Here is a 14,180-nt window from a genome sequence, read left to right on the forward strand (position 1 = left end):
CCATGCAGTCAGACTTTTTCTAGGATATTGCAGAAAAAAACCCTAACCCTAACCCTAACCCTAACAAGTCTGCAAAATAAAGCCCTTAAGTATGACCAAAATATTAAAGGAATACTCTATAATCCAGGAGATAGTCTCAAGCCTGCACATATAAAAAGAACCACTTGTTCTCACTTTCAGTGCACTTTATTATATGGCAAAATTATTTCATATTTAACACATGGTAAAATGGCTTGACTTATGCATAAGTAATATTAACAATGCATTTCAGTCAGTCCGTCTAAATCAGTAATAATTAAATGAACATATCTACAAAAACATTGCAATAGTAAGCATACTTAAATTTTGTACTTTTGCTGCATTAATCGTTTGAAGAGGGCATGGATTGGAGGAAAAACATCAGAGGTAGTTTAAACCATTCAAATGAGCGGTTCTGTCAGCAGCTGCAAACAGATCAGGATGCAAGGTGTGGTAAATTGTATCAGAACGTAAATGAAAGTTAAGGAGTTATCAGTACGTGAGTTTTACACTGAACACAATGGGGGTAAATAGACCATGAATTTAAGTCATAATGTTTTGCTTTCAAGGGCTGTTCAGAGGTGAAGTGACTCAGTGATGAAAAATGTAAGTGCTTGTGCAGTAAAAAATGTCTTGGTCTCTCTGTTCATACTGTCAGCCTTTCAGTATAGTCATGTATGGATAGAGGAAAACATTTTGCAGCAGTGTCTCTCCTCATGCTCCTGAAGAACTTGTGTTACAGTTGTGTGTGATAAAATAAGTACTTCACCTCTCTGAGCTGGGAAATAATTACATGACAGTATCTGCTGAAATGTTTTTGTTCTTGTAGTACCAAGCATTTAACCTGTTTTCACCATCAAAAACGCATCAACCTAAGAAACATTTTAAAGTATAACACTATACTACACAAGGACACCACATGCTCCTTAAAAAGCAATTTAGTAAAAGCAACTACAGTTTTTGAGGAAAATCTATTTGTCAAACTCCTTCTAAGGTCAAATCAACTACCAATTCTAATTTTGATTGATAAGGCTTGTTGATCACAATCAAAACAAGAGTAAAATAAAATAAGGACATCTCAATGGGGAAAAGGCACTGAATATTAAGAAATATCATAATTATTTTGAAATAAGTAAATATTCATAGTTATTTTGAAACATCAACAGAGATTGATGTATTCATCCTGCTGACCCGCTCAGCTTTGCAAATAAAAAATGTAAAAACAATTGAAATGGTAGCTGAGTACTGTTTTCTGTTAAATCTTACTACTTCCCTTGAAGTCACATTGAAATTACAATGCCACCATTTCACAAAAGAAAAAGATCTCAATTTGACAATTGAGATTTTACCAATCAAGTCATATTTACATATGCTACAAATATTCAAATAAAACAGTTATACATAGCAGTGAGTTTTTCTTCCAATTAATTATTTGACATGTAAATAATTGGTCAAATACGTTTTTTCCCCAATATTATGCAAGGTTTCCCTTCTCAGAAATCTTTCAACTTAGACTGCAGCAAACCCTCTGTTAATGTTAAACTTAAGAGGAACACATCTCCAGAAACAAACGCTGGACAGAATAGGAATTAATATGAATAACACAATGTGTGTTGATTCTGTTCCTTAATCTCAAAGAATAAGGAAAAAGAGCTGCATACACCTGCTTAGTAAAGACATACTAGTTTGGATTTGTTAAGAGGTTTTAGTTAGTTTTAGGCTTTTACAAAATACGTCAAATATGCCACTCTTAAACAAATTAACTTTAAAACAGTATGTACATGAATATAATAATAAATACACCGTGTCTAAAATCAATTAAATTCCTTAATGGCAGCAGTAATAATGTATGTTCTCTACCATGAAATGACACAATGTGGTCAAACAGTAACAGAGAGCACTGTTTGGTAACGAACCTCAGAAATTGTACAGTGTTAGAAAATCCATAATATGTATCTGGTCATAATTGGACATGTGGCAAAAGCAAGTATGAACTTTCAACAACAAATCCTGTGAATATTCAGATATCACTGAGTCACTGAAGGTTAAACAATAAGTTCTTTATAAATTACTTCCCTTTCACGCTTCCACTACAATTGTAATGCATATTAGAGCAAACAGTCAAAGTCATACATTTTCTTTGGACTGCTCCATACTTCTTCTTAAGAGTATTCTAAAATAAATGGCCACTCAACAGAATCAGTGTAGGATTTCCTCTTCAGCTTGTACCGAAATGCAATGCTGCCAGATCGGCCTCACTTACAGGTGGACATGTGTAGATCACCAGTAAAGACATGGGTGTCTGGATTCTGTCCTCAGAGCCTGGGCCACTTGGCTGTGTTGAACATCCTCTGCACAGAGCAGGGAATTAGCACTCCTCGTGTTGAGTCAGCACACCCAAAGGCAACCTGCTTCTCTTTGTTCAGTCAGGAGCCCATGTAGCTGAGGTTGGAGTGTCTGTGTTCTGCAGATCCAACTCATGAACGCAGTCGTATAATCACACAAATCCAGGCTTCATGGAGGACCGACAGCATTTGGGACAACCCTTTGTCCCGTTTGTCTGCAGGCACCTGAGAGGATTAAACAGGTGGGTGTAAACGGCTTTACCTGTGAACCTGTTCACATTTTTAAAATCAGGTGCACACTAGATTTAAAGCTAGATTCTCACTAATTAGACTGCAAAATACATGTTTGTCTCTCTGTTTGTCCCTGTTTGTTTATCTCTCTGTAACAATATCGGAAAGGCAATGCTTGACCAACCAGTGTGAATAAGGTAAATATCAGTCTGGGTGTATGAATACCATAAAAAAACTGCCAGCAGTTTCTGTTATTTATGAAATATGCATGCGACAGAAAAATATAAAAGTAAGAAGAATATGTTGAATTAGAGCACCCACTTGAGGTGGAAAATGTGTGAACAGGGCAAGGCCTGTAGCTGTTGGTCCTTCTCGCCGATGGACTCTCCACACATGCCACAGTAGAGCTCCAGCTCCTCAACACACTGCAGGAACTTCACCACCTGCTCTCTAAGCTCCTCCTGCTGCCCCAGACTTCGGAAAATCCCCTCACTCAGACAATGCACCTTCAGCATGCACAGCTATAAGGTGTGCAGGAAAAAAGACGTCAGCATGGTGTGCAAACCCTTTGTGCTTATTCTGCATGCCACCAATAAAACTGCAGCATTTTGTCAAGTAAGTTTGTATTAGTGAAGTTTAAATACCTTGTTTCCTATTCCCTCAGCCAACTCCTCTGCTCGTTGCAAAGATTCAAGTGCCTGAAAAGTCAAAATAAAGGATGGTTTAGTATTTATTGGAACAGTTAAACAAGTTTCAATTTTAGGAGTAATATTTTGCAGTACTGTATATCCAATTATGTCGCATGAAGAAAGATGTTTTTTAAATTTTAATTGCAGTAACCTTGGGATAATCTTTATGCAAAAGCCAGCACTTTGCAACTCCCAGGAAGATCTGTGCCTGTCCAAGACGATTTCCAATCTCCGTCATAATGCACATTGCAGACTCATAGCGAGGGAATGCTTTCTGGATGGAAGAAGAGAAACATCAAATTTAAATTTAACAACAAAAAAGCCCTAAATATTAGAATCAAAATGTAAGAATGCAAATACACATATAAGCCACTGAACTTGCCACTTTGGTCAACCTCAACAAACTTGCACAAATGACACCTTACCTCAATGTCGTTCCTGCAGCGGTGAATATCTGCAAAGTTTAGTAAGCACAGTGCCTGCAGAGGACGGTCGCCATGCTGCAGCGCAATTTTCATGGATTCCTGGTGGAAACACAAGTAGTATTTTTTTAATGGCATAAAGTCCTGAGCAACAAAATCCTCATTTGAATTTTCACCCATGACCCTAGTTGGACAGCTCTTAAATTGGGTTGTTGCAGTCTTAATTTATCCTATCACTCAGTGGTTATCCTATGCTGTAGGCCAGGTCAGGCTTTGTAAGGTAACAATGACTAGGGGCTCCCATTGCTGCAACACAGAAATTTAGGGAGTTTGTCCCACTCCCAGTCTGTGATAGGACAGTGCTCCACCACTGCTCATAATCCTATCATTTCCAATGAATTTAAATGATGGGAAATGTGTTCCTGAAATGGTCCAGGATGATAACAGATATGTTTTCATTAGGCCTATACGGCTAAAACTAATAGTACTACTCTAATGTAGAACTCACTTAGGTGTAAAAGGTTAGATAAACATCATACGCTCAATAAAATGTTATTTATCACAGCTATTGCAGTGACATCAAAGATTATTTGGTTTTTAGCTTTACAACAGATTTTTATGTAAATACTTAAAAGGCTTTAGTATGTGAAGCTACAGTTTATAAATCTCATGCAGAAATGTCATTTTGAGTTTTCGGTGTCTGACTTCACAAACTGTACAGCCCATGTACTGTATACTGTGGTCACTGTGTCACCTTTAGAGGTCTGCATGTACTGTGGTATTCTAAGCATGACAAGATGAGTAAATTGTTTGGCTAAATGTGTTTGGCAAAAGTAATAAATCTGAAATGCAACCTGCTGCCCTGTTACTATACCAATACCTTCACTGCACTCCAAGGCAGTGACATTAAGTTATTTTTCTCCCTCGGTACGTATTTAGAACAGAACAGTTAGGACTAAAGCCACTCTCTTCATTAACACTTTAAACCAGCACCTCCGGGGGCATATTTTTGTCAGGGTCTAAGGCCTGGTACAACAGAGCAACTGGCACCTGCACCTGTCAGTAGCACACCGTCTATCTTCAGTTCTGACATCAAAACAGTCAAAGTCATCAGGGCAGGAAACCAAACTGCGACAAGTGCATTCTTCAGTAGTAAGATGAGCTGAGAAATATTCTTCTGGGCATGAATTTTGTCTCTGAGGTCTAGCTTCATCTGTGGGACGGAACTGAAACAATACCTCACAGCATTCCATGGCGTCAGGCAGGCGCTCCAGTTTCCTGTAGGCCACAGACATGTGGTACTGGCTCATGGCGCGGTACTTGAGGCTCCAGCTCTTACCATAGTCATTGACCAGCTCAGCTGCTTTGCAGGGGAAGAACAGGGCTTTCTCATAGTCCTGTAGGTAGACATTGTTAATGAGTGAGACCTGTGATGTCTTGTTACTGCTTGTTACTGATCTTGTTATTTGCAGTAACTGCTGTTACTGCAAATAACAATATCACTACCCTGGGCCACTGTCCCATTTAGATACTAGATAGGGTACTGGCATCAAATTCTTAACTTGTAATTAGCTTCCCACAAGCATTCCAGCTCCAGACTGTGTTCTTGCAAATCGGACCGAATCAGAACCAGTGAGTGTTTGCTGGAGTGTAAGCCTATTACTGACAGGCATATTCTATTTTTTCTTTCATAACGTAACGTGACATATGAGTGCATTCTTTGAACACCACTTCATCACAATCCCATTGAAACCAATCCTCCCTGGGAAGCCAGGGGATTACTCTTACAAATCTCTGATGTCAAGGGTACTACATAAGCCTTTGCCAGCCAGACTACTCACTCTGCTTTTGTTGTGCAATACATAGTGTTGCATGTGCTAATCATTGATGATGTTTGGTTGAATAATCTGCAGTGTTATCATACTGTGCAAATACCCTGGCAACACCAATACTGATTGTGCCATCAACTAACACATTGGAAATCCAATACATCCTTTGTCTGAAGATGTTAGTTGAGAGGTATACAATCAGTAAAGTATTTCAGATCTTTTTTCATCAGATGTAAGACACTAAATCAGTCTTATCTCCATGCATCACACAAGGATCCTTTTCAATCAAAGAATCTTAAAGATGAGGGGATTCAGTCTTTACACATGATTCGGCACAGCATCTAGGGAACATATCGAATACATGCTGAGTGTTAGCAGCCCAATCAAATAGAGCCTTATGGACTAAAAACAATCAGATCTCTCCTATAAACAACAGCATACAGCTGGTAAAAAAAACAAAAACAAAAACAAATGGTCTTTGACTCAGTACCTTAAGCTGGATATAGATGTTTCCCAGACTGCAGCAGACTCTGCACTCCAGCATCTTGTCATCATTGTTGTGTGCGTAGCGGAGGGCCTTCTCATAGCTCTCCAAAGCTTTCTGGAAGACACTGAGGCCCAGGAAGGCGTTGCCCATGCTAAGACATACCTGGCCATTGAGTTGCAGGCTAACCGTGGTACCCTGCATGTTTAGGCAGGTCTTACAGTCGGAAATTGTTTTATGGAATTCACACAGTTTCTCGTTGCTGCGTGCCAAGTTCAGGTAGCCCTCTGTCAGGTAGTCGGGGTCCTCCATTTCTCTGGCTGTGTCAATTTGAGCTAGGGCATACTGCAGAAAGAGGGTGAGAGTGAGATGGAGAGCAGGAAAAGAAACTGAAAATATCTGTGGTATCAGATTGAAATTCAAATTCATACAACATAACAACAATTTGGGAATAATCCAATGCATTAATCATATACAGATCGATTACCACACCTGTTAATCCCTTACAAAGGATTTCAAAGTGGTATTGCCGCCACCTGAGGCTAACTTGTTTAAGAAGTTCACATCAAACTACTAAAGCCCTTTGAGACTAATTTGTCATTTGTGATTCTGGGCTATATAAATGAATAAAATTGAAATTTAATTGAACTATGATTTACAGAGATTGGGTGCTGGGTGAGTAAGAATTATTATGTCAACAATACATCCCTCTTTGATGCTCAGGTTGCAGGGCACTCATTTTACCCAACACCATGTGTGTAGCCACAAATTAACCCAATGTTCTCAATATCAAACTACAGGAGACCAAGAGGTCTCCTCCTGTTTCATAATTGTTTAAACACTGTTCAAATGCTGCTACAGAATTAACTGTATCTCACTCACAGACTTGGTGACATATAAAATTAATGGGATATTCAGTAGCATTCACTCATCAGATAGCAACCAAGTACACAACTCCACTGCTGGTTGCATAACTTACATGCCAAGTGAAAGCTTATTTATGGCTGGACACGATTCTGATTGCAACTAACAAGAAACGATTACACAACAGGGAACATTATAAGAGACATTTGTATATACATTCCCTAAAACCCTGTGATCAGAGGACAATTTTGCAATATTGTTATTGGTGTTAGGTATATTGCTGGGTACGCACAATTTCACCAATCGCTTGAAGACACTGAGTAGTGATATATGTTGATTATCTGAGTTATCATTTGGGAGACTTACCTTGAGCATCTCTTTATATTTTCCCATTTCAGAGTGAGCTGTGATCAGGCACCCCAAAACCCGGAACTTCCCTCCAGGATCTGAAGTCTTCTCCAACACTTTTGTCCACACCTGCAGGGCTTTCTCTGTCTCATTGGACTGATATAGCTTCAGACCCTTCTCTATCTGCTGCTTGGTTTGGTCCTGGCCCATCTCTGGTACAAGGTGCCTCATAAAAATATTCATTCGTTTAGGTGGTGCAACTCTGGTGAGGTAGCAAGAGAGTAAATCCTTGCCATGCACAATACGTCTCCAAAGACGACCCCCTGAAGATGATCCTCTGAGAGGCCGGTGCCAGAAGGCCTGCCAGATCCAGCTCTCTCAGCTCCGGCTGTGCTGAGATGGAGAGGAAACTGGAGCCGCCGCAGTAAAAGAGCAACACACCGAGACCATTATCACCAATCACTTTTGTGGAGAGTTAGAGGGTCAGGAAAATATCTTCCCCATTTAACCTCACAATGATCCCCTCTCACCATTAAGTGTTCATAAGTTCCCCTCTGATTTCCGCTTGAAAAACGCCAAAGAAACACGTTTCCCAGTGCAGAGCGAGCTGTGATATCCCAGAATATCTACTCCCTCCACACCCCAGTGAAAGGAATTCTCAGCGCCCCAGTGTCCAACCCCCTCCACCTTCCTGCCAGTGCTGGCGCTACAGCAGATGGCCTTGTCACTCTAGACCATGTGTCCCTTCAGGAATTCTGCTCTGCCCTCAGTAAGAAGTCCCAAGGTCACTATAGCTCCTAGCAAGCTACCTTCACACAAAACCCGACTCCTTGACCAAACACAACTTAAAATGTTCACATCACACCCCTTTGAACGATTACAAACCCACATCCTGAAATGGATGTGACAGGAGTCTCTCATGTGAGTCTGTGAACTTTGAGACAGAGGCTATAAACAGCGTTGCTTCACAACACTGAGCGACTGCACAGCAAATGGTGCTCAAAGTGCCCGGCAATTCCTATTGGTGGTCCTTATGGACGCGCATATGTGCCCCCACGTCCCCCCACCCCTCACCTCAGCGTCAGCAACTGATGCTTAGAATAGTTCACAAAGTCTGACATGTTACTGGGCTTGGGTTTCAGCTGCACAGCCTCCTGCAGCACATCAATGGGGCTCTGGCCTCTCTGGAGTAGCTTTCTCTCCCTCAAGTCCCCTTTCACCCTCCAAGGACACAAAAGGGTCCTTTATCACCTTGCGATTCACAAGATGGGTTACCAATCCCAAAATATATCCCTGAGGTTAGAAGTCATATATTTGTTGTAGCATAGCCAACATACCCACAGTAAAACAAAGTGCACTATTACATCCAGAAATGCATCACTATATAGTTTCAATAATGAAAGAGCTTAGGTAAATCCATTGTAATAAACAAAGTATTCATAGTAACAGATTACATCATTAGACAAGGGTCCCAAATATCAAAACATAAGCTGACAGTTTGTAGCTACAGTGATATATTTGATATTTCTGATAATAATTTAACTTGATGTACATGTACACTGTACAGAAAAAAATGCAATCATAGGACAAAAAAACTGAACAATTTAAAAAGTTAGAAAACACCCTTCATCATCACGTGTCTGCACAGTGACGCAGTAAATGACATCTGACAATCTCTAGTCTACAACATCATGATACATTTATGCACTTACAATATAAAGGAGGATGTTTTGTGTCCAGAGTATTTTGTCATATTGAAGCTGTTCATGCGTGTCAGTAAACAAGCAGTGCACAGAAAACACTTATGATTAGTTCATTGTTGGTTACAACATCACCACAAAATACAAGAGGCGAGGTCCAAAAACGGACCATGCCTCTTTCCTAAGAGAGCCAAAATAAGACACATTGTAATACAAATAGTGCTGAAGCAATTACTCAATCAACAGAAAATTAACTGATTATAATTTTGATAACTGGTTAATCATTCTAATTTTTCATGCTGTAGAAATCCCAAACATTTCCTGGTTACAGCTTCACTAAGATCACTAAGATGCTCCAATTTGTTTACTTTTCTTTTCTGTGTTTATATTGTTAAAAAAATGAATACTTCTGGGAATTTTGACTACTGGTCAGACAAAGGAGGCAATTTTAAGGCATCACTTTGGTAACTTCAAATGAATATGGCATTATTTTTGAAAACTTACAGACAATGATTAATCAGTTCATCAAAAACATAATCAATAGAGTAATCACCAATGAAAAAAATCATTAGTTGCAGCCCTAAATACAAGCCAATGAGAGTAAACAGCTTTTGAGGTTGGATATGAATGGAGTGTAAAATACAGAAACCAGCTGAGTCAATACACTGAGAGTGAATCTCTGTGTCAGAATAGCTCATTAATAGTCAGCTTTCCAACAGTCTTCTGTGATTGCCAGTGGTGTGTTGGTGTGCCACACTGTCAACATCCACCAGTGTCTTTAGGCCAAAACAAACTGCCAGTTTGTGAGGAGGATTTTTATCCCCCTGATCACAGACACCACAGATGTAGCAGGGTTAAACTTTAATGTGTTTGCGTCGCCTTTTTTGCACTTGTCCCTGAAGACATATATGCAACCGTTGCAGCTGGCCACCTTCCACAGTGAAGGAACACAGCTCCACACTTCAGGAAAGCGCAAACGAGTGAAGCTTTCCAAGAGAGGGTTGTAGCACACCAAGGAGTCTCCCTCCGCCACGACGAAGATCACGTCCATGTGGGCGGCGGCGTGCATGCACCCCGCAAATGGCAGCATGTAAGGTTTGATGTGGCACTTCTGAGAGGCTGTGTCAAAGCACTGAATAAGACGGGATGGCTTAGTAAAGAAGTCCATGTCATTCTCCTCCCCTCCAAGCAGGTAGATGGTACCTCCCAGGTTAACCCCCGCAGCCCCAGACACTGCTGTGTCCAGCTGGCTGGTCTCTGTCCACATATTGTCCTTCACCGTGTAGTAAATGACAGCGTTGGACAGAGTGTCCTGCAAGGTCTTACCTCCTAGGGAGTAAATGGTGTCTTCAGTGGGGACAGAGACCATGGTGTGGTGGAGGCGGTCTCTGGGCAGTGGAGCACAGCGCTCCCAGTCCATGGTGTGCATGTTACACTTCCACATACGACGGGGGATAGAGCCCCCCACCACATACAGGTCCCCTCCATGCTTACAGGCCGCAGTGATCTGGTGGCACAAACTGTTCTGGCCGCTCACGCTGATGGCATCATCCTCGTCACAATGTAGTGAAACAGCCAGGGAGTGGGTCCGTGTCTCCTCTTTCCCTATCAGGTAAATGTGGACATTCTCGCCAATTTCCTGCAGGCACAGAGTTGGAATTAGAGACAGGTAATCACCAATGATATTATATGAGAGCAGTCCGCTCAAAATTGCCTTTCAACTCTGTGTAAGAGTCACCTTAAGGTTTTCCTGGAGAATGCAAGAAAACTCTTCTCTCTCCACCTTGTTGTGGTTTATCCACGACTCGATGGCCACTGTAGGATTCTGGGAACTTGGAACACCATCTGCAGTGCAAAGTACATGTATTTTCGCATGGCAAAGGATAATACATTGCAGTACATGGGAAGACAATTGCAACTAGGGCTGAATGACATCATTAAAAAAAAAAAATAATAATAATAATCATATTGCAGTTATTCTGACAGGTAATGTCATTCTGATGTAGGTTAAGTTATACTTTATATAAGATATGTTTTGTGATTTAGTGGGAATGATCATTTTTGCATCATAATTTTCATTTTCACTGAAAAAACTAATACAGTGATGACGATGTGATTGTTGCCAAACAAACATGCTCTCCTACATCTGGAGAACAGGATTTGTAGGCCTGGGCATCTCCGTAGCAATACCTAATTTAAAATGGTGTTTTGTCAATAGAAATAGATCTGACTGACTGCATTCCTTTTCTATGGTTTTATCACACATGCTCTCTTTATTAAAATAAAATAAATCAGCTCCTCCAATTTAGACATGGTACTTGGCCATATTGCAGTTTCAATAATATTCAGGCAAACTGTTCAGCCCTAACTGCAACAGTGTGATGCCCTTACATTTAATACCAGTGTAGTACCTTTAATGATATCCAAGAGCAGGCAGAGAGGCAGATTGAGGAATTCTTCTGTCTGATGCAGCTGAACCAGGTGGATTTTAGCACAGTGTTTGGCAGCAGTGTATAACTCCTGGTCACTGTGTCTGTCTGCAAGCCACATTACCTACATGAAAAGAGTTTATCATCACACTGATGCATATAAATGTTAAACCTGAGGAACAGAGACTGCAAGGCTTGTAGGGTGCAAAAGAGTAAATCACCTGCAGGCAGTTTTTGACCTCCACTGTCCTTGAAAGGAAGCGAGAGCATTCCTCAAACAGAGCGGTCAACTGGTACATGTCAGCCATCTCATACGTATCCTGCAAGTCCTCTACTCTCAGTTTAATAGTACCATGATAGATATAGTCAATCAGCAGCTGAAAGACAGGGGCACTGACATCCTTCAGCTCAATCATGCGGTTGTGGGACTCCTTGAGGTTGGAAGTGAACATGGAGCGGAAGAAGCTGCTCTGGGCTGAGAGCACCAGGCGGTGCAGGTGGAACTCCTTGCCATCCACTGTTATGGTAACATCGGCGAACAGGCCATCCTCCAGGCACAGGTCCATGATGCTCTTCACCACCCGGCTGGAGTGGGAGCGATCGGTGAAGGTGTATCCCAGGAAGTAGTTTTCCTCTCCCACTGAGCCCCCGACACTCAGGCTCCCCTCCTCACTGGACTCCATCTCTGCTGCTGGGCTGACAGCCATCAAGGAACACAACATTCAATTAGATAACATACAACAACAGCTTCCTAAGAAACGCTCCTTGTCGTCACAGTTCACAACCACCTCCAAATTAACGTCAGATGATCAAACACCTTGAGTTAACGCTGCTAGCTTTAGCAGATGAGGGTGGATGCTTGTGTGGACTCAAACATCTCTTTTCACTTTACGTCGCTCTGTTTATAAACCCGAGTAGCATAATAACACATACACAGTGAATTGAAGACGCCCATTTTCTACATTCACCCAAATTACTTAAATTATGACAGTATTTTCTGACAATACTACGTGTTGTGCTGTGTTGTAACAGGCAGGGTTAACTGTTAACTTGGCTAACGATACGTGGCTAACGTTAGCTCGCTGCAGCTAACTGTTTTTGGAGTGTAAACTGAATCCTGATATTGTGGCGGTGGAACTGCAAACGATTATTTAGTGGGAAGACAAAAGTGTATAGTGTTACAAAATGACTAGCAAACCAGGCTGGTTACCTTTATCTTCACTACTTTATCATTCGGACGCTTCAACTGAACTTTTCTCCGGAAGTAAATAAACTTTTTCACCAGCCTGCTGCTGTCAGACAACCTGCGACTGCTGCCCCCATGTGGCAGAGGTGTGTTACTACAGCTGGCATATATATATATATATATATATATATATATATATATATATATATATATATATATATATATATATATATATATATATATATATATATATATATATATATATATATATATATATATTTATAAGACGCACTTGTAGGCTATTGTTTTTAAAGCTTTATCTAATACTGAGAATGGCAAAATGGCATAAACGCAGTGAATATATCAGGGTCCTTTAAGGCCCGAGAGGTCAGTGTACTGAGCATCTAACAAACACAAAAGTGAGAGTGTGCAGTCTTTGTTCCAGCATATATCATATTTACCTACAGAATTCAACCAGGTGAGCTTCATCAAACTGTGCTATAGCTCAATTGTCTTCATGCTGCGAATATGCAGAACCAGGAATTAAAATATTGCTGCAAACGCCACAGCCAGTTGGCTATTGGTCCCTTTTTCCAAGCTGGAAAAATGCGCGGTATGCAGGCTGGGTCGTCCCTGTCTGGATTCACTAAAAAATCAGAGGCAGAGCAGAGGTGAGAGGGATGCAGTGGTATCTGTCGATATTTATCGAGAGAAGAATGGACATAAAACTGCAATTTCAGATCTGCCTCCAGATCATTTTGGGGTTTTGGTTTGGGCAAATGTGGAAGGGTGAGTTGAAACAGGGGCTGCAAACAGTGCTGCATTAATTAAGGACTCAAATTTTGAGTATCATTGAATATTATGCCTACTATGATGATACTGCATGAATTGCACTGTAAAATACCAAGTTCTCAAGCATGAGTATCACTTTAAAGGCCACTTTGTTCTTCTGAAATGACTCATTTCAATAAATTAACATCTGTATTTTGTGCTTAGATGTGGCTGCAGTCGGGAATCATGCTTCTTACAGAATCAGCAACTCGGTCTCTGATGCAAACCTGATGTTTGAGGTACAGCCTATTCCTCCTTATGGATTTAACAGAAATCTTGGAGCAGGTACATCAGATCTGATTACATGTCTTGCAACACTGTAAGTAATGGATATTTCTTTTCCACCCGTCCCCAGTTCTTGCTGGGCGGGGTGGAGATTGACCAGGACAACATCGTTGACTTGCTTGATGAGGAGATGGCATCAATGAGGCAAGGGCGAGCTTTCCTGTCTCAGATCAATGACAATATTCCCAAAACCCGGAGTTCCATGGAGCAGATGCTGGACACGCTTGAGGGCCAGGAGAAGGCGCCCTTGTCTCCAACTGAGTTTGAGAGTCTTGCCCTGAGCATGGTCTACTCTGCCTATCAGAGCAAGCAGCAGGAAGGAAAAGCGGAGCAACTGGCCTGGAGTGGAGTGCTCCTCCGATTGGCCAATGTCACAGTCAGTGATCTGCGTGGACATTATCTCATCGCTTATGCATAATATATTAACTGTCTTTCTGTATGAGATAAATGAGTTTACAATAAATGACCTGATTTGAGCATCATTAAAAGTGTATCCATGTGGTTATTCAGAATGTTGTC

The 14,180-nt window shown here is 41.0% G+C and overlaps 3 protein-coding genes across 3 annotated transcripts; 1 reads left to right on the plus strand and 2 right to left on the minus strand.

Moving 5' to 3' along the window:
- Positions 1-175: 175 nt before the first annotated feature.
- Positions 176-8,235, minus strand: rapsn (receptor-associated protein of the synapse, 43kD). Its single transcript, XM_030052850.1, has 8 exons — positions 7,249-8,235; positions 6,025-6,363; positions 4,944-5,102; positions 3,709-3,807; positions 3,435-3,557; positions 3,239-3,292; positions 2,916-3,115; positions 176-2,588 (listed from the first exon to the last, which is right to left on the minus strand). The coding sequence occupies exons 1-8, from the start codon at positions 7,471-7,473 to the stop codon at positions 2,516-2,518; spliced, it is 1,272 nt and encodes a 423-aa protein (XP_029908710.1). The 5' UTR covers positions 7,474-8,235; the 3' UTR covers positions 176-2,515.
- A 289-nt stretch (positions 8,236-8,524) lies between these two features.
- Positions 8,525-12,683, minus strand: kbtbd4 (kelch repeat and BTB (POZ) domain containing 4). The gene is made up of 5 exons (XM_030052848.1): positions 12,570-12,683; positions 11,581-12,055; positions 11,342-11,483; positions 10,669-10,775; positions 8,525-10,569 (listed from the first exon to the last, which is right to left on the minus strand). Exons 2-5 carry the CDS (start codon positions 12,040-12,042, stop codon positions 9,709-9,711), a joined length of 1,572 nt encoding a protein of 523 aa, XP_029908708.1. The 5' UTR covers positions 12,043-12,055; positions 12,570-12,683; the 3' UTR covers positions 8,525-9,708.
- A 543-nt stretch (positions 12,684-13,226) lies between these two features.
- On the plus strand, positions 13,227-14,079 carry LOC115360556 (protein FAM180A). Its single transcript, XM_030053532.1, has 3 exons — positions 13,227-13,334; positions 13,542-13,615; positions 13,732-14,079. Exons 1-3 carry the CDS (start codon positions 13,262-13,264, stop codon positions 14,077-14,079), a joined length of 495 nt encoding a protein of 164 aa, XP_029909392.1. The 5' UTR covers positions 13,227-13,261.
- The last annotated feature ends 101 nt before the right edge of the window (positions 14,080-14,180 follow it).

The sequence above is a fragment of the Myripristis murdjan genome, chromosome 6 (genome assembly GCF_902150065.1).
Source record: "Myripristis murdjan chromosome 6, fMyrMur1.1, whole genome shotgun sequence".
Classification (NCBI taxonomy): Eukaryota; Metazoa; Chordata; class Actinopteri; order Holocentriformes; family Holocentridae; genus Myripristis; species Myripristis murdjan.

Coding starts and splice junctions, on each gene's coding strand:
- LOC115360556 (XM_030053532.1), top strand. CDS start 13,262: ATGGACATAAAACTGCAATTTCAGATCTGCCTCCAGATCATTTTGGGG. Junction 13,335..13,541: donor GTTTGGGCAAATGTGGAAGG/GTGAGTTGAAAC, acceptor TTTTGTGCTTAG/ATGTGGCTGCAGTCGGGAAT. Junction 13,616..13,731: donor ATGCAAACCTGATGTTTGAG/GTACAGCCTATT, acceptor ACCCGTCCCCAG/TTCTTGCTGGGCGGGGTGGA.
- kbtbd4 (XM_030052848.1), bottom strand. CDS start 12,042: ATGGAGTCCAGTGAGGAGGGGAGCCTGAGTGTCGGGGGCTCAGTGGGA. Junction 11,484..11,580: donor AGGTCAAAAACTGCCTGCAG/GTGATTTACTCT, acceptor CTTTTCATGTAG/GTAATGTGGCTTGCAGACAG. Junction 10,570..10,668: donor TTCTCCAGGAAAACCTTAAG/GTGACTCTTACA, acceptor CTGTGCCTGCAG/GAAATTGGCGAGAATGTCCA.
- rapsn (XM_030052850.1), bottom strand. CDS start 7,473: ATGAATATTTTTATGAGGCACCTTGTACCAGAGATGGGCCAGGACCAA. Junction 3,808..4,943: donor ACGCCATGGAATGCTGTGAG/GTATTGTTTCAG, acceptor TGTTTCCACCAG/GAATCCATGAAAATTGCGCT. Junction 3,116..3,238: donor CTGAGGGAATAGGAAACAAG/GTATTTAAACTT, acceptor CACACCTTATAG/CTGTGCATGCTGAAGGTGCA.